Source organism: Xyrauchen texanus, chromosome 25, assembly GCF_025860055.1.
Source record: "Xyrauchen texanus isolate HMW12.3.18 chromosome 25, RBS_HiC_50CHRs, whole genome shotgun sequence".
Taxonomy (NCBI): Eukaryota; Metazoa; Chordata; class Actinopteri; order Cypriniformes; family Catostomidae; genus Xyrauchen; species Xyrauchen texanus.
Window position 1 is genome coordinate 2,412,228 of NC_068300.1, and position 20,590 is coordinate 2,432,817.

A 20,590-nucleotide genomic window follows, 5' to 3' on the forward strand; every position below is an offset into this window, starting at 1 on the left:
AAACATTGATCATGATCTTTAATCCTCGTTAATAAATGATACCATTATGAAAACTATGCATGGATTTACTATAGTAATGTTGTATTAACCATGATTAGTAACCACGACTGTAAACTTTTAATTCTTTTTGCCAGTAACCAAGATTTTGATTCAATTAACCATGGTTTTACTACAGGATTACTGTAGTATCCATAAGGTAACTTGGTTTTAGTAATAGTAACCATATAATAATATCTATGGTTAATTTTGAGGTTTTATATGTTGCTTACACTTACTAATTTTTAAAAGGTAAACAAAGCAGCCTAACAATTTTCTGCTTAGGCCTATAAATATATAAAAATAAATTTATCCAAAGAATTCGTAAAAATTAAATTCATTAGAGGTATTCATATCGGCGATATTGTCTAAAAGTACTTGGTATCAGATCGAAAAGAAAATAAGTGGTATCGCCCATCCCAGCCCAATATGTTTGCAAGAACATTAAAACAACAACATGCTGCATGTTCAGTCTCAGACTCCTACTACATCTGTTTGCAAAGAACTGTGAGGTATAACCCAATTTCATATCACTTACGAAAATTATCTAAATTATATGGATGAACTATTTTAAAACGCATTTCCTGTCATGTACATCAAAAAAAGATAACCGAGCCAATGAGAGTTAATTATGGGCGGGGCGTCACGTGTAGCCCCGCCCCGTTCAGCACGCTCTAGCCAGTGATACTTGAGCGCGTCCACACTCCAGTCCAGCAGGAGACGCAAAAGCGCCATTAAACACAAGAAGAAGAATTTATGTGTAAGTGTTTGAATGTGTTTATCTTTGTGAGATTATGTTTGTGTTCTGTGCATGTTGTTTTTCTCTCTTTGGCGTTTTAATGATCGTAATAGAAGATTATTATCGTCGTTTGTGACGGTTTTGCGACGGACTCTTTAAAATATTCAGTTTCAGAAGAAACAAACAAAAAACTTCGGAGCCCCTTCAGGGGGAATTTGTTTTCTGAAATAGTTTTACTTTCCCTCGCTATAAATTTACTATGATTTTACTACAGTAATCATATTTTAACCAGTAGTAAAACTATAGTACTTCAGGAAAACGGATAATGTGGTTTAAAAAACATAATGTTGTGATTATTATGTTTTTACTACAATAACTGTAGTTTAACTGATTACTGAGGTAATTTAACCATTGTATTTGTAATAAAACCAAAGTAATCACAAGATTAACCATGAGTAATCTTTATTAAAACATGGTTTTGGTCCTAAAGAAACTAAAACAAACATGTCCCACCTCAGTCATGTTTACTACAATATTACTATAGTAAAACCATGTTTCAGACCAAAAACATCACACTGTCATTGTAACTACTATAGTAAAGCCACGATTTTTATATTGTATGTTTTTTAGCTTCAGTGTGTTTGTATTTTACTATAGATTTATCATGGTTAATTTCGTGATTATTATGGTTTTACTTCAAATACCATGATTAAACTACTACAGTAACCAGTTAAACTATGATATTTGTGGTAAAATCATAATAACTCAAAATAAACCACAGTTTTTATTTTCCTGTTTTATTATTATGGTGTCACTTTGAATATAATTGTTAAAATATGGATACTGTATTAAAAACATGGTAAATTTATTGTGAGTGAACTCAACTTGATCAATGTCAGGCCAGAGAGAGGATGAAAATGTTTTGCTGCAAAAACTTTACTAACTTCAATTACCAACAAAAGCCTTCATCAGCCAATTTAAAAGGACATTTGCATCAATGTGAACTTCTGCAGTTAATCCATTATGGACTTCAAAGACATTAGTCATTAATCTTACAGTTCATACAAAATCGATGTTTAAACACTGTCTCTTAACACTTAATTCATTTAATAATTTTAAAACGTGACTTGAACTATACATATGTAATATTGGCATTACATTCACGATGTTAGTCAGAGGGGAACTGGCCCCCACAGTGAGTCTGTTTTCTCCATTAATCAACATCAACATCTTGTGTTCCTTGCCACAGTCGCTCGCCTTCAGCTTGGTCACTGGGATTATTAATACAATTATTATTTACTTATTTTTAAACACAATTAACAATCGTATTTTATCTAATTACACTATGATGATTCATCGACATCATAGACATGATGAGAAAAAGCTGCTTTGAAACGATGTGTGTTGTGAAAGAACCTATACAAATAAAATTGACTTGACTTAACTTTATCAGTGGACTTGATGGAAAATAATAAAACTATGCTGGTGCCTATGTTATAGGCACCAGCATGTCAGATGTTCACACTCTGACATGGTGGTGCCTGGAGTTTCCATGTATTTAAATTATAGAGTATGTTAGTGGCATCAGTCAAACAACCATCTTTTATATATAATGAAAAAAGCTTATTTTGGCAATTGTTGTTATGCCTTTAATACATTTAAATAAATATAACTTTTGAAACAATCTGTATTTACATCAAATCTACACAAGAATACTAGAAAAAACAGCTCTCAAAGTCACCAAAATGTAACAATAAAACCCAAAATCAGTTTTCCCAAATGCATCCACACTCCAGTCCAGTAGGAGACAGAAAAGCCCCATTAAATACAAGAAGATGAAAGAACTCATTTTGTAACGTGTTTAACTTCATTTGTGGGATTTTTATTTGTTTTGATGTGTATGTTCAGTTTTAATGATATTAAAAGAATCATATTATCGCCGTATGTAGTAAAAGAACAAGCAGAAATGTCAGAATATGTTTAATTTCTGATAAATGAGCTTCTTAAATTCATTGGCTGATTGTAAATGAGTTAAATGAAGGCGAGTATTTGTTAAATAAAGCCTGTTATAATATCTGATCATGTTCCTGCTGTCTGGAAAATGAAACCAAACTCCACACATTTATATTTATAGGCTATCATATCAGAAACAAAGTTATTTAATTTATAAGCTGTATAAAATCCTATAATAATGTATTTGAGGTATGAATGTCAGTTCATTATAATGATGATGTTTTTGTGTTCAGATGTTCATCATGAGAGCAGGTGGATGTGATCTGCTGTAAATCAGTAGGAACTGATCTGTCCATGCTGGATATTGATGATTTCATCACAGAAATCTTTCAGCTGAAGAAAGAGGTGACGTCACTGAAGACAAAACTGATGGAGAGAGACGACAGGTTACAGGTTAAACATTCATTTCATCCTTAAAGTTGAGATTGTAAGCTTTCAAATGATGTGATATGATGAACGGTACAGATGTGATTGTGTTGTGTTTGTCAGGAGCTGGAAAAGGTTTCCTGTCAATCTTCAGTGTGTGTGACTGATGGGACCTCCACAGAATGTCAGGATTCAGTGTGGAGCGGCAGAGATCAGTCCACACCACAGCGACTGCTGGACAAACTCTCTGAACAGAGATCCAGAGACACACAGGACTCACAGCTCACTTTACTCTGTTCAACTGACGGTAATCAGGATGATCAAACCTCCACAGAGTCTCAGACTTCTGTCTGTAACGCTGGAGAACAGCAGATGCTGCAGACACCAGTGAAGATGTGTTCAGTCAAGCTGCTGGACTGCAGGAACCTGATGAAGAGGAGAGGAGAAATCAAAGTAGAGGAACAACAGAATAATGATGATCAAACCTCCACAGAGTCTCTTGCTTCTGTCTGTAATGCTGGAGAACAGCAGATGCTGCCAGTGAAGATCGAAGTGAAGCAGGAGGAGATTAAAGAAGAAAACACAGCAGAGGAACAACAGGGAAATGAAGATGATTATATTTCTTCAGGTATGTTTCTTCCTTTTTGATGATTTACATTTTCATGTCTATTGACTGTCATTTTACAAGTTGTTTTATCACACAAAACAGTTCCCCTCTGTTTTTATTTTTGTTTAAGTGCTAAGTTGCATGTACTACAGTGTTTTTTGCACTGATTTTTACCAGTTTTTGGATCTACAGTGTAGCAGCGAAAAAAGAAAAAGAACAGTGATGATGTGTGTGTGGCAGGGTGGAGGGCGGGTCCGGGTTGTGATCGTACACACCCGGTCCCGTATTAGGCTAATCAAGCCACCTGAGAGGGATAAAGGTCGACTGCAGAGGATCGTGTGGGAGAGAGAGAGATTGTTTACAGACATGTCTGTCATGTGTGTGTTTGTTTAAGTTTTATATTAAAAATGTTATTTATATCGTCAAGCCGGTTCTCGCCTCCTCCTTTCCATTGATCACTTTGCAGTGTGCTTGCCCTCCAACTTAAGAAAAAGAAAGCTGCAAATAATGAAATCATCAGTTAGAGTTAAAGATGGCGCAGAGTGTGGCTGCTGCGTTGTGAGTTCCGATCCAATATTGCAGTTTTTTGTTTGTTTCTACAATTTTGACAGTTTCTACAATTCTTAATTTTTTTTATCTTTGATGATGTCTGCCTTGTTGTCTACGCTACACAAACACTTTTGGACATTGGTTCTGCAATAGCACCCAGAAAATCGGACTTTAAATTCCTAAATTCCAACAATCCGTTTACAAACATGGCAGCGGAGCCCTTTGTCTGGGCAGCCTGCCCGCGGAAACGTGGAAAGGAGAGCCAGCGTTCTCATCAGACTAAGATGTTGTGCATATCGACTCTCCACTACCCAGCAGTCTCTGGACAACAAGCTCTGAGAGCGTGGATCTCTTTCCAACGAGAGACAAGGGACTGCTGCATGATCTGCCTTTATAGAAACTTGGATGTCTGCGGAGATTCCAGACTCGAACCTGTGGGGGTGGTGTATGTTTTATGATCAACAAATCCAGGTGTGATCAGAGTAACGTATATTCTATCAAGTCTTTTTGCTCTCCTGATCTGGAATTTCTAATGCTCCTGTGTCGACCATTCTGGCTACCAAGGGAATTCACAGCGGTCATTATCACAGCTGTGTACATCCCCCTACAAGCCGACACGGACCAGGCACTCAAGAAACTGTATGGGAGTGTAAGCAAGCAGGAAACTGTGCAACCTGAGGCCACATTTATTGTGACCGGGAACAAATACCTCCCCCACCCACCATTTTGCAAATTGGACCACTCTTCCGTTCTGCCTGATTACAGGCAGAAATTGAAACAGGAAGAACTCACCCTCAGAATTATCCAGTGCGCGTCGGACCAATCAGATTCTATGCTACAAGGCTGTTTTGATCACGCGGACTGGGAGATGTTCTGGTTCGCCTCTGATGACAACATCAAGGTCTACGCTGATACTATTACATGTTTCATCAGGCAGTGCATAGATGATGTAGTGCCGACCAAAATGGTATGGATCTACCCAAACCAGAAACCTTGGATTAATAGCAATATTCGTGCGCTTAATGTGCGGACATCTGCTTTTATTTCCGGGAACATGGAGGAGCACAAACAAACCAGTAATGCCCTCAGCAAAACTATCACAGCAGCCAAACGCCAGTACAGGGACATGATTGAAGGACAGTTCAACACCACCAACTCTAGAAGCATGTGGCAGGGAATTAATATCATCACAGACTTCGAAGGGAATAAAAACTCCGCCGTGAACACTGCTGCCTCTTTTCCGGATGAGTTTAATACTTTGTATGCTTGTTTCGAGGGAAATAACATCACCCTCACGGAGAGGGCTCTCGTGGCTGAAGCAGCAGTGGTTAGTTCAATCTCCGTCTCTGTAGCAGACGTAACCTGATCCTTCTGACCGGTGAATATCTGTAAAGCCTCGGGTCCAGATGGCATTCCGAGCCGCATCATCAGAGTGTGCATGAACCAGCTGGCTGGTGTTTTTATGGACATTTTCAACCTTTCCCTCTCCTTGTCTGTGGTCCCCACATGCTTTAAAACGTCCACCATTGTGCCTGTACCAAAGCAATCCAAAATCACTTGCTTAAATGACTGGCATCCTGTTGCTCTGACCCCATCATCAGCAAATGCTTTGAGAGACTAATCAGATATTACATCTGCTCTGTGCTGCCTGAGTCAATGGATTCACTGCAGTTTGCATACTTCAACAACCGCTCCGCTGATGATGCCATTGCATCTACACTACACACTGCTCTCTCCCACCTGTAAAAAAGGAACAAATATGTGTGAATGCTGTTTGTAGACTACAGCTCAGCATTCAACACCATAGTGCCCTCTAAGCTTGATGTGAAACTCTGGTCTCATAAACAGCTCATTGTGCAGCTGAATCCTTTACTTCCTGTCAAGCAGACGCCAGGTGTATAGAATGGGCAGCAACATCTCATCACTGACCCTCGACACAGGAGCCCCACAGGGCTGTGTTCTCAGCCCACTCCTGTATTCCCTGTACACACATGACTGTGAGGCAACACGCAGCTCCAATACCATCATTAAGTTTGCTGACGATACGACAGTGGTAGGTCTGATCACTGACAATTATGAAATAGCCTACAGAGAGAAGGTGCACACTCTGACATGCTGGTGCCTGGAGCATAACCTCAACGTCAGTAAGACCAAGGAGCTTATGGGGGACTTCAGGAGAAAAGACAGAGAAGACAGCCCCAGCCCCATCACCATCAATGGAGCACCAGTGGAGAGAGTCAGCAGCTTCAAGTTCCTCTGTGTCCACATCACTGAGGAACTCGCATGGTCTGTTCACACCGAGGCCATTGTAAAGAAGGCACACCCCTTCTTCCTGAAATGGCTGAGGAAGTTTGGAATGAACCAGTACATCCTCACATGCTTCTACATCAGCACTGTAGAGAGCATTCTGACTGGCTGCATCACTTTGTGAAAAAACCTCGGAGGATCATCAGAGACTCCAGCCACCTGAGCAATGGGCTGCTCTCACTGATACCATCCAGCAAGCGGTATTGCAGCATCGGGACACGCACAAGCAAACTTCACGACAGCTGCTTCTTCCCCTAAGCAATCAGACTTTTGAACTTTTGATCGCTCATGATACATCAGCACTGCACTTTATTAGCCTCAGACACTCACATTTTAGACTTCTCTAAATAACACACTGGCAACTGACTATCAACTGACAGCTGAATGTCAACACAACACCTCATATTTATTTCCACTAATTACATGTGGGAGGGGGGCGCTACAGTGTATTTTTATTTGTCGTATTGCTATGTTGCTTGAAACCACACCCAAGACTTTCACCCAATGTTGCACTTGTTTATGTGGTTGAGTGACAATAAAGGGATTTGATTTGAATAAAGCACACTTTATTATTTTATTTCATTGTCCTGTGTGGGTTGGATTTCTATGCTAGTGATTCTCAACTCGTTTTGCTTCAAGACCCAGATTTTACAATGTACATCGGGTGGTGACCCACCAAGAACATAACCTGTATTGAAAGGGTCTTGAAACACTAAAATTAATTTACTAAGATGTTAACAGATATGTACAATAATGGGCCAAAATATTATGACCACTCACAGTTGAAGTAAATAATGCTAATCATCTCGTAACAAGGCCACATGTCAAGGTCTGGGTAGATAAGATGATAAGCAGACAATCGGTTCTCGTTGTCAACATGTTGAATGGAGGAGAAATAGGCAGGAGTAAAGACCTGAGCGACTTTGACAAGGGCCAAATTGGAATGGCCAGACAACTGGGTCAGAGCATCTCTGAAACAACTTGTGGGGTGCTCCTGGTCAGCAGTGGTGAGTACCTACTGACAGTGGTCCGAGGAGGGACAAACCGGCAACAGAGTTGGGTGCCCAAGGCTCATCGATTCGCGAGGGCAACGAAAAAATTGGTTTCGCCAGTGGCACAACATCACCTGCAAAAGTGGCTAGTAAGAGTGAAAGAAATTCCCGCTACTGCTGCTTACTAGGGTGAGCGGTGATAATTTCAAACCCTGATGACTATAATCATTAAATGTATTTATTATGTGAAATAAATGTTATAAAATAAATACCGCTTGCACAGCAAACATACATTAATACTGGATGTTTGTTGTGTTCTGACATTGAATTAAGGTTCAGTTTGATTTCTTTTGATGTTTCTCCCTCTTGAATTGATTTTTGTCCAATTTTTGTTTATTGTAGAGCTGATGGAGGCGAAAGAGAAATGTCAAGAACTGAATAACGTGGAGGACAAACTTCAGTGTCAGAAACATCATGATTTTATAACTGGAGAAAAATCTTTGAGTTGCTCAAAGACTAAGAAGAATTTATCACCAGAAAAGGATGAAAGAAGAGCAGCCAAAAATACTTTCACCTGCTCACAGTGTGCAAAGATTTTCACAAATAAAAGCCAGTTTAATAAACACATGAAAGTTCATACTGGAAAGAAACCTTACAAGTGTTCTTTTTGTAGAAACCGTTTTACACACCGGTCCTATTTGAAAAAGCACCAGAAAATACATACCCGTGTGGGGGCTCATATGTACTTTGAATCTGGGAAGACATTTATTACAGCCGGCAGCATGAAACAGCACCAAATAATTAATTCTGGAGAAAAACCTTACAAGTGCTCACACTGTGGAAAGAGTTTCACTCTGTCACATCACCTGAAAACACACAAGAGAATTCATACTGGAGAAAAACCTTACAAGTGCTCACACTGTGGAAAGAGTTTCAATCTGTCACATAACCTGAAAAAACATGAGAGAATTCATACTGCAGAAAAACCTCACAAGTGCTCACACTGTGGAAAGAGTTTCAATCTGTCACATAACCTGAAAAAACATGAGAGAATTCATACTGGAGAAAAACCTTACAAGTGCTCACACTGTGAAAAGAGTTTCACTGAGTCGCATAGCCGGAAAACACACGAGAGAATTCATACTGGAGAAAAACCTTTCAAATGCTCACACTGTGAAAAGAGTTTCACTCAGTCACAAAACCTGAAAACACATGAGAAAATCCATACTGGAGAAAAACTTTACAAGTGCTCACACTGTGAAAAGAGTTTCACTCAGTCACAAAATCTGAAAACACATGAGAAAATCCATACTGGAGAAAAACTTTACAAGTGCTCACACTGTGAAAAGAGTTTCACTGAATCACATAACCTGAAAACACATGAGAGAATTCATACTGGAGAAAAACCTTACAAGTGCTCACACTGTGAAAAGAGTTTCACTGAATCACATAACCTGAAAACGCATGAGAGAATTCATACTGGAGAAAAACCTTACAAGTGCTCACTCTGTGAAAAGAGTTTCACTCAGTCACATCACCTGAAAACACATGAGAGAATTCATACTGGAGAAAAACCTTACAAGTGCTCAAACTGTGGAAAGAGTTTTACTCTTTCACATAACCTGAAAAGACATGAGAGAATTCATACTGGAGAAAAACCTTACAAGTGCTCACACTGTGGAAAGAGTTTCACTCAGTCAAAAGACCTGAAAACACATGAGAGTATCCATACTGGAGAAAAACCTTACAAGTGCTCTTACTGTGGAAAGAGTTTCTCTTGGTCCCAACAACTGAAAAAACATGAGATAATTCATACTGGAGAAAAACCTTACAAGTGCTCACACTGTGAAAAGAGTTTCAATCTGTCAGAAAACCTGAAAAAGCATGAGAGAATTCATACTGGAGAAAAACCTTACAAGTGCTCACACTGTGAAAAGAGTTTCTCTCATTCAGAACAAATGAAAAAACATGAGAGAATTCATACTGGAGAAAAACCTTACAAGTGCTCACACTGTGGAAAGAGTTTCTCTCATTCACAACAACTGAAAAAACACGAGAGAATTCATATTGGAGAAAAACCTTACAAGTGCTCACACTGTGAGAAGAGTTTCAATTATTCACAAGACTTGAAAACACATGATAGAATTCATACTGGAGAAAAACCTTACATGTGCTCACACTGTGGAAAGAGTTTCACTTTGTCACATCACCTGAAAACACACGAGAGAATTCATACTGGAGAAAAACCTTACATGTGCTCACACTGTGGAAAGAGTTTCTCTTGGTCACAACAACTGAAAAAACATGAGAGAATTCATACTGGAGAAAAACCTTACAAGTGCTCACACTGTGAAAAGAGTTTCACTTATTCACAAGACATGAAAACACACGAGAGAATTCATACTGGGAAAAAACCTTACAAGTGCTCACACTGTGAAAAGAGTTTCACTCAGTCACATCACCTGAAATCACATGAGAGAATCCATACTGGAGAAAAACCTTACAAGTGCTCACAATGTGAAAAGAGTTTCACTCATTCACATCACCTGAAAACACACAAGAGAAAACATACAACTGCTCTTCATGTGGGAAAAGTTTCAGGGCTGCAAGTAATCTACATAGACATGTAAAAAAGAATTGCCCAAGTAGACACACTGAGCAAAAATCATCTTCAGGTCCAACAAGATTAAGTAAATAGTTGGAAAGATGAACCCAAAGATGGAATTTTTTCAAATTGAGTTGCATCCTCTAAGAAAATTTGTCTTTTAAAACCAATCTTTTAAGTGAACTAATCATTCGTGTTCACCTCCATACACTGACGTAGACTTCATGTTCAATGAATTCACTCCCTTTCAAAGCCAATGAGCCCTTGTTTGATGCACGAGAATGGTTTGGTGATTTTTGTCACCATGCATGTAAAGACTTACAATAGTGCAAGCAAAGTGTGGGAGCAATTATTGGTTTCATCAGCTGAACGAATACACCTCTGAGTCAGTTGTGTCAGTTGTTTGAGGCTGATTGAAATACAGTATGTATTCTTTGTATTTTGGGAAAAGTTGGAAGATATGGAGAATTGTAACCGACAGAACACAGTTTGTTGGAATTCCTGAGCGTGCAGAGGGTCAGAATATGGTGGAATTTCTGGACTGGCTCTTTCCGAGTCTGCTCAACATAACAGGCCATAAGCTGTAAATCGAGCGAGCTCACAGGGATCCGGCTCGGCAGTCCGCTGAGGGAGACAGGCCCCAATCAAATCTGGCAAAATTTCTGAGATCATCTGATAAAGATCTTGTGTTATGCAAGGGGAGGAGTAAAGGAAGGTTTTCTTGGAAGAACCACAACATTTTCTAGTTCTCAGACCTTGCGAATTCGACAAGAGAGAAACGTGATTGATTCAAGGAATGCAAGAAACTCTTTCTGTCCAAATTGAGAATAGATGCTAAGGATGGCATCAAAGTATTTACATGCTCCCAACAAGCTATGTCCTTCATAAAATCAATGGAATGAGTAAGTCATTGTGTGATACTCACTTTGCAGCCAAGTGGGCCTGACTCACTGAACATTCACTTGACCGTCCGAGGAAACTGGGCGCCTTTTTTGTTTTCATTGTGCTGGTTCTGCCTAGTGGCTGGAGTTTGTATTGTGGAGTATTTTTTGAAGGACATTGGAGTGATAAGGCCTTTTGTTGCACTCATGTAACAGCCGGCTCACTAAACATTAATTTGTGTGACTGAGTAAACCGAATTGCTGGTTCCGCTAGTGTCTGAAGCTGGTTTTGTGGAGGAACACACCTCCCGAACAGTTAAATGGATGAATCTACACATTCTTTTTGTTTTATAGAGTTTTTGTTTTCATAGAGTTTGTTTTATAGAATTTATTCTGTTATGTAATTCTGTCTCATAACACTTGTATAGAAACACCGGACTTGAGCGATCCAAAGGCAAAGTTGTCACGAGGGCTCTCGTAGGCTTACATGAACTTACATTTAGTTTAGAGGGATGGACGCCATTTGGCACTGTCATGTGTGGGGTTAATGTTTTAGTTTTTCTTTTTCCTGTTTGTTTGGTTCTGGGGAAGTTTGGGGTTTGACTGTTTTTTGACAATCTATTTTTTCTAATATGTCAAATGTTAGTATGAGTGGATTATCTCTCTTCACGTGGAATGTGAATGGGTGGGGGCTCCCCATAAGTAAGACATATGATAAAGTGTTTCTTCAAGAAATGTATCTTTCCCAGTAGCAATCTGAAAAAGATATGGGGTGGGCATGTTTTCTTTAGTGCTGGCTCAAGTAAGAGCAGGGGAGTCTTTACATTGATAAGTAAGCATCTACAATTCAAATGTCTCAAATAAAATAAAGATACATTTTGAAGAGTCATTATTGTTTTAGCAGAAATTCAGGGGCAAAGGTTGATTTATGCACCTAATACTGATGATCAGGACTTTTTTATAGATCTTGAAGGGATGTCGCAAGCTACTGGCACCCCTCATGATATCATATTGGGAGGAGACTTTAATCTATTGATGGACTCAGTACATTCTTTTATCAGTCCATAAGATTTATTGTAGATCATATATGCCATTCAATTTATTGCAGTGTTATAGATCATAATCAAAGTTTCTGGTTTCTGGTTCCAGCAAACCTAACTAAAGCAGCCAAATTTTGATGTGAAGGATAAATTAGGTGTATGCCTGGCTAAATGGATGTGAGTGTGTCTGCAGGCCAAACAGTGTTAGGGAGACTATTCCATATTTTAGGAGCCAAATATGAAAAGGATCTACCGTCTTTTGTGGATTTTGATATTCTAGGAACTATTAACAGGCCAGAATTTTGCAATCATAATGAACGTGATGAAATATAGCATGGTAGAAGGTCACTTACTGTAAGTACCACGGAGCTAGACCATTCAAAGATCTGTACGTAGTTAACAGAATTTTTTAATTTATACAAAATTTAACAGGTAGTCAATGTAATGACGATATAATGGGGCTAATAAGATCATATTTCTTGGTTCTAGTCAGCACTATGGCTGCTGAATTTACAACCAATTGAACTTTATTTATTGATCTTGCTGAACATCCTCCCAGTAATGCATTACAATAATCTAGTCTTGAGGTCATGAACACATTAATTCATTTTTTGCCATAAGCAACAGAGAGCATGTGTTTCTTAGGTGGAAGAATGCTGTTCTACAAACATTGATAATTTGATTTTCATAGGACAGTTTGGTATCAAATATGACACCTAAGTTCTTCGCTGTTGAAGACGATTTAACAGTACATCCATTGAGAGTCAAATTATATTTTAGTGGCTTGTTCTTAGAGGTTTTTGCTCCAATAATTCGTACCTCTGTTTTATCAGAATTTAGTAAAAGGACATTTCTGGCCATCCAATCTTTGATTTCATTTATACACTAATTTGGAGAATTTAAAAATTTTGTTAGGTTTTGAAGAAATATAAAGTTGGGTATCGTCGGCATAACAGTGGAAAAATATTCCACTGATAATATCTCCCAGTGAAAGCATATACAAGGAGAAAAGCAGAGACCATAAAGCTGATCCCTGTGGCACTCCATACTCAACTATTCAAGAAAAAGTTGTGATCTATTGTGTCTAAGGCAGAACTAAGATCTAAAAGCACTAGAAGTGAAATGCAGACACAATCAGATGATAAGAGCAAGTCATTTGTTACTCTGATAAGTGCAGAGGAGATTTTACATCAGTCTATAATTAGCCAGTTCTCCAGGATCAAGTTGTGGCTTCAAGCAGTTTGATAACTGCCATTTTAAGTTTCTTGGGACATGTCCTAAGGATAGTTAGGCGTTCATAATATTAAGAAGAGGTTCTAAGATTACAGGGAATACCTCTTTTAAGAGCTTAGTTGGTATTGGATCTAACATACATGTTGCCGCTTTTGATGTTTCAATACATTTTGTTAGCTCTTCGTGACCTAAGGCAGCAAAGGATTGAAGCTGCATGTGAGGAAAATTCTGATACACTATTTTATGAGGTACTGTGACAGATGTTTTCATAATTCCAATATTATTTCTGATTATTTCATTCTTATCAGTAAAGAAAAATATGAAGTCATTACTATTGTGCCGTGACAGAATATCTGTTTCAGTTGAGGCTTTATTCCTAATCAGTTTAGCCACAGTACTGAACAAATACTTTGAATTGTTGTGGTTATTTTCTAAATGTTTGCTCAAATATTGTGACCTGGTATCTTTTAGTGCCTGTCTGTAGCTACAGACACTCTCCTGCCATGCAACGTGAAATACCTCTAATTTTGTATTCTTCCAATTTCCGAGCAGTTTCCAAGCTGCTGTCTTGAGAGCATGAGTGTGATTATTGTAATATGGTGCAGGGTTTTTTCTTTATTTTTTTTTTAATCAAAGGGGGCGACACTATCAAGAGCCTAGAGAAGACTGTATTTATATTTTCTGATATTTCATCAAGTTCTTCAAGTCTTTGGGGCTTACTGAGTGTATGAGATAGATCTGGATCTATCTCCAGCCTCTCCTGCGGGCATGAGAGCACTGACCCAACTGTTCATCTCTGCGTGTCTTCTGATCAGGAAGAACACCAATTCGTGAACAAGTGCCACTTCAGGTCGTAAAGTTGCCTGGTAGAGGGAGCTCTGGCTTGGTTGATCGTGTCTACAACAGCAGGTGGTAGGCCAGTTAGATCTTCTGCATCCCATCCAGGGGCCAGACGTGGAGGTTTCAGAGGACTGGGCATGGATGCCAGAGGGTGCCCCGTCCCTGAGACAGAAGGTCCTTCCTCAAGGAAAATTCGCCAGGGAGGGGCTGTCGCGAGGAGCGTGAGATCGAGAACCAAATCCGAGTGGGCCAATATGGGGCCACTAGAGTGACTTGTTTCTCGTCCTCCCTAACCTTGCACAGCACCATTGCAAGTAGGCTCACAGGAGGAAGTGAGTACTTGCGCAGCCCCCGGGGCCAGCTGTATGTCTGCACGTCTATCCCGAGGGTAGCCTCTGCTGTGTGTTTTGCTCCCATATCAGTTGGACTGCCTGGGGGGGAGACTCCACTCTCCGCTGAGCGTGCCCTGTCGCGAGGTTGCCCGGAATATGAGTGGCGCGCAATGAACTGAGTTACTGCTGGCCCCAAAGGAGGAGATGGTGGGTGAGTTGCGACATGTGACGAGAGAGCACTCCGCCTTGCCGATTCTGAGGGAATCAAGACAGGCTTGCCCCGAAGTAGTGGGAGAAACCTCTGCAGGGCAAGATTTTACAGCAACTCTAGGCAGTTGATGTGCCAACCCAGCCGGAAGCCCGTCCAGGAACCCTGTTTGGAGGCGTCTGTGGTGACCAAAATGCATCTGGACACCTGCTATAGGGGGACTCCTGTCCGCAGAAAACCAAGGTCTGTCTAAGGGTTGGATGTCTGGCGGCAGAAAGAGGTGATGAACACGATATGTGCCGCGGCGCCATGCCCATCTCAGGATTCGAGTCTGAACCCAGTACTGAAGGGGTCTCATATGTATCAACCTGAGCGGGGCGGCCACTGCTGAGGATGTCATATGCCCCAGGAGCATCCGGAACCGGCACAATTGAACTGCTGTGCCTTGGCTGAGCGAACTTAGGCAGTTCAGCACTGGCTGCGTGCGCTCGTTTGTAAGGTGTGATGTTGTTGAGACTGAGTCTCACTCCATGCCAAGAAAAGAGATGCTCTGAACTGGGCAGAGCTTGCTCTTTTCCCAGTCGACCTGAAGCCCTAGACGGCTGAGTTGCCTGAGCACCTGGTCCCTGTGGGCGCACAGAGACTCTCGAGAGTGAGCTAGAATCTGCCAGTTGGTGAGGAAGTCGAGTAAGCGGATGCCCACTTCCCTTAGTGGGGCAAGGGCGACCTCTGCAACCTCCATGAAGACGCAAGGGGCCAGGGACGAGCCGAAGGGGATGACCTGCTACTAGTACGTCGGGCCATCGGACGTGAGCCGTAAAAAGGGTCTGTGCCGATGCAAAGTGAGACGTGAATGTACGTATCCTTCAGGTCTGCCACTGCAAACTAATCTAGATAATGGACAGACATTAGAATAAGTTACAGTTTGAGCACCTTTGAACGGGAGTCTGTGTGCAAGATTCGCGTCGCCGAATCGGATGGTCCTGGCTCGACAGTGCAATGGGTTAAAAGCATAAGCAACACATCCAAGCTCCGAGCAGGGGGCACTAAGGGGACGATCATGTATGACGTACCCGGTGGGGCTTCGCAGCGGAGGGAGCAGGTAATATGTGAAAAATTGTGCTGAGGAAAAAACTCAAAACCCCTATGAGGCGTCCTCTACACTCGTTAGAACCGGCCTGCCGGGAGTCTACAGTCAAAGGCGTGGAGGTGAGTGGGCCGCGTCCATGGTGCCGTGACTGTAGGTGCTTGGCGTCAGACCACCGAAAGAACAGCTTGTGGGGGCACCGGTTAGGTGAGGGAACTGCTCTCTTTTTCCTGGCAATGTGGGTACCACAACCTAGGCAGGGTGCAGCAAGAGGTTTCCCTCCTGGCCCTCCACCGGGGGATGGAGTGGCCCAGATAACAACTCCATAGTGGCCATCCTGCTCCTTGGTTTTTTCATCTCAGGAATGCTTGGGAGCCTTCTGGGTCCCGGTAGTGGTTCGTGAGATGGGGGCGTCGGCTTCCTGCGGGGAGATCTACAATGGGGCAGAGAGCTGGGCACAGGTTGAAGTGGAGCTGCCTCTTGTGGCAGCGAGGCGTGATGTGGGAGATGGCCTCCGTCTGCTTTCTCACTGCTGAATACTGCTGGGCAAAGTCTTCAATGGTGTCGCAGAATAAGCCGAACTGGGAGACGGTGGCGTTGAGAAAGTGGGCTTTGTCGGGGTCCCTGCATCTCGACCAGGTTCAGCCACAGATGTTGTTCCTGGACCACTAGTGTGGGCGTCGCCTGTCCAAGTGCTGGCGCTGGGACCTTCCTGGCCCAGGGGGTGTGATCGGTGGTCAAGCGCAGTTCCTGCTGCATATCAGGATCAGGAGTACCCAAGTGCAGATCTTTAAGTGCCTTGGCCTGGTGGATTTGCAGGGGGGCCATGTCCTGCAGGGTGGAGACAGCTTGGGGCAGCTCCACCGTCGAGGGTAGAGAGAGCGGAGGAGCAAGGAAGCCGGTTTTGGGCAGTAAATGATGCCCTTTACGGCTTCGTCAACTCATCATGCACCTCCGGGAAGAAAGGAACCAGGGGAGGGGTGCGTGGCTGTGAACGGTGCCCTGATCCGAGGAACCAATCGTCTAGCCGTGAAGGTTGTTGGGAGGACGGGGGGTTCGAGTCCAGCCCCACGCACATGTCGGCCAGGGCAAGCATAGTGGACATCTCCGCATCAGGCTCAGACTGGATGAGCAGACCCGAAGGTGGCAGCCCATACAACGCTCTCTGATGCAGCACAGAAATCCAACTTGCGGGGTCTGAGGGAGTAAACAGACTGGCAGTGAGGCGAACCGCTCACACCTTGAGCCCGGACGGAAGCAAACGAGCGTGCTGGGGGGCGGGTGCATCGTGGGGATTTACCCGGCGAAACTGAGCCCGCTACACTCGCCTTCATCGCCAGCTGCGCCGGCCCCAATCCCGTAGGAAGGAGGCACGGTGCGGGGGGCGGCTGAAGTGGCTTTCTCTTGGAGGAAAGAAAGCAGTGACTGCAACGTTGCCATTGTTATGTTCTCGCACTGAGAACATGAACCATTCATAAAATGCTGCCTGCGTGTGATCAGCACCTGAGGCATTTCTCATGACCGTCAGAAGCGGAAAGATATCTGCCGCATCCAGGAACAACACTATGGTGGAAAAACATCTTTAAAAAGACATTCAATGCCAATATGTATACTCTTTTAGAGAAAATATACTCTTTTACAGGTCTATTTGCACTTTAAGGAAATGCTGTCGAAGCATCCAGGGGCAAAGCTACACTGCCGTGCAGAGAAGGAAAAGGCCGCTGATATGCATTTACATTTACATTTATGCATTTGGCAGACGCTTTTATCCAAAGCGACATACAGAGCCCTTATTACAGGGACAATCCCCCCGGAGCAACCTGGAGTTAAGTGCCTTGCTCAAGGACACAATGGTGGTGGCTGTGGGGATCAAATCACCGACCTTCTGATTACCAGTTTACCAGTTATGTGGTATAGACCACTACACAACCACCACTCCACATATGCACCGTAGATCCAACAGCAATGCTCTACAAAGGTTAGGGGAGCAGAAGTAGGACCATCAGCTGATTGCACAACCGCTCGGCTCCGAAGAAAAAATCTGAATGAATAGACGCACACCCTCCTCCCTTTATACCCATATGTCCGGGGGAGGGGCATGAAAATTCTGTCCGCCAATTTCTCATTGGCCTTTTCTCAAGTTCAGAGGTAAACGAGGCCTTCAAGAAAGACCCCTAGTGTCGCTTCAATCAACACAACTTTGAAATTGCACACGCCGCCCCAACCCTGTTTGGAGGCGTCTGTGGTGACCAGAACGCATTGGGACACCTGCTGGGGGTGATGAACACACGGTGCGTGCCGTGGCCATTAGATTCACTCGAGTCTAGACCCAGTGCTGAAGTGGTCTCATATGTATCAACCTCAGTGGTGCGACCGCCGCGGAGGATGCCATATGCCCCAGGAGCCACTGGAATAGTTTTAGAGGAACCGATGTGCCTGGTGCACTCGTTGGTGAGGCACGCTGTCATTGAGTCTAACTCCATGCCGAGAAAAGAGATGCTCTGAACTGGGGCGAGCTTGCTCTTTTCCCAGTTGACCCGAAGCCCTAGATGGCTGAGGTGCCTGAGCACCTGGTCCTTGTGGGCACACAGTGACTCTCAAGAGTGGGCTACGATGAGCCATTCATCGAGGTAATTGAGTATGCGGATGCCCACTTCCCTTGCGGGGCAAGGGCTGCCTCTGCGACCTTCGTGAAGAAGCGAGGGGACAGGGACATATCAGTACATTGTACTGATACTGCAAGATAGAGACATGGAGGTATGCGTACTTCAGGTCTACCACTTAGAACCAATCTTGATGCTGGACACAAGTTAGAATGTGTCTTTGCATGTGCATTTTGAACGGGAGTTTGTGCAATGCCGGTTGTAAACTCGCAAGTCCTAGATCGGTCGTAAGCCTCTGCCTTTCTTGTGTACGATGAAGTAAGGGCTGTAGAAACCCTTCTTCATCTCGGCTAGAGGGACAGACTCTATCGTGTCTTTGAGTAAAAGCGACACAATCTCCAAACGCAGGATGTTGGCATCTTTGCCTTGTACCAAGGTAAAGCGGACGGCGCTGAAAGGGGGCGGAGGCCTGGCGAACTGAATCGCATAGCCAAGTTGGATGGTCCTGGCCAACCAGCGCAACAGGCTGGGAACTGAGAGCCGCGCGTCCAAGCTCCGTGTGAGGGGCACTAAGGGGACGATAGTTTTTGATGTATCTGGCAAGGTTTCACAGCGGGAGGCAAAAGCGCATCCTGAGGCTTTGGTGCTAAGAGAAGACTCAAAGCACTTAATTTGCTCCGCACACCCGGTAGGGGGCAGGTTAGTGACTGAGGAGGTCCCGTGTAGGCGTCCTCTGGACTCGTCAGAACCGGCCGGCCGGGGGGCAGCAGTTGTGGATCTGGAGGTGAGAGGTCCACGTCTGGGGTACCGGGACTGCTGGAGTATGGCACCGGGTTGCCGTGAGAATGGCATTTGTGGGCCATTCTCACTGCCTGGTTTGGGACTTGCACCGTTTTGGACTGCAAAGCCCTGCAGAGGATAGTGAAAACAGCTGAGAAGATCATCGGTGTCTCTCTTCCCTCCATCAAATACATTTACAAAAAACACTGTATCCGCAAAGCAACCAGCATTGTGGACGACCCCACACACCCCTCACACAAACTCTTTACCCTCCTGCCGTCTGGCAAGATGTACCGAAGCATTCGGCCCTCACAGCCAGACTGTGTAACAGCTTCTTCCCCCAAGCCTTCAGACTCCTGAATTCTCAGAGACTGGTTTGACACACACACACACACACACGTCTTGAGTTGCACTTTAATTACTGTCACTTTATAACTGTCTGCTATTTCAATAACTGCTATGTGCATAGAACATTATCTCATAGTTATGTTTACATTTTTAGAAACTGTCATCTTTTTGCACTGTTGTGTACTGGTCGGCGCTGCACCGTTTCTCACTGTGCCTATTGTCCTGTTCATTGTTAGAAATTTCTTGCACTGTCCCGTACTTTTTGCACATGTTTGCACGTGGACTTTATATAGGTATGTAGGTACAGTCAGGTCCATAAATATTGGGACATCGACACAATTCTAATCTTTTTGGCTCTATACACCACCACAATGGATTTGAAATTAAACGAACAAGATGTGCTTTAAATGCAGACTTTCAGCTTTAATTTGAGGGTATTTACATCCAAATCAGGTGAACGGTGTAGGAATTAAAAGTAATGGGACAATTGGCTGCTCAGCGGTTCCATGGCCAGGTGTGTGTTATTCCCTCATTATCCCATTTACAAGGAGCAGATAAAAGGTCCAGAGTTCATTTCAAGTGTGCTATTTGCATTTGAAATCTGTTGCTGTCAACTCTCAATATGAGATCCAAAGAGATGTCACTATCAGTGAAGCAAGCCATCATTAGGCTGAAAAATCAAAACAAACCCATCAGAGAGATAGCAAAAATATTAGGTGTGGCCAAATCAACTGTTTGGAACATTCTTAAAAAGAAAGAACGCACCGGTGAGCTCAGCAACACCAAAAGACCCGGAAGACCACGGAAAACAACTGTGACCGAAGAATACTTTCCCTGGTGAAGAAAACACCCTTCACAACAGTTGGCCAGATCAAGAACACTCTCCAGGAGGTAGGTGTATGTGTGTCAAAGTCAACAATCAAGAGAAGACTTCACCAGAGTGAATACAGAGGGTTCACCACAAGATGTAAACCATTGGTGAGCCTCAAAAACAGGAAGGCCAGATTAGAGTTTGCCAAACAAC

General features: G+C 42.9%; 1 protein-coding gene across 1 annotated transcript in view; it reads left to right on the forward strand.

Moving 5' to 3' along the window:
* The first annotated feature begins 3,027 nt into the window (after nt 1-3,027).
* LOC127618546 (zinc finger protein 91-like) overlaps nt 3,028-20,590 on the forward strand; it is a 52,784-nt gene continuing 35,221 nt past the window's right edge. The window contains exons 1-4 of the mRNA XM_052091051.1: nt 3,028-3,181; nt 3,278-3,782; nt 8,012-10,135; nt 15,937-15,951. Of these exons, the coding sequence (XP_051947011.1) occupies nt 3,083-3,181; nt 3,278-3,782; nt 8,012-10,135; nt 15,937-15,951 (2,743 nt within the window). The 5' untranslated portion in view covers nt 3,028-3,082. The remainder of the gene's footprint in view (nt 3,182-3,277; nt 3,783-8,011; nt 10,136-15,936; nt 15,952-20,590) is intronic.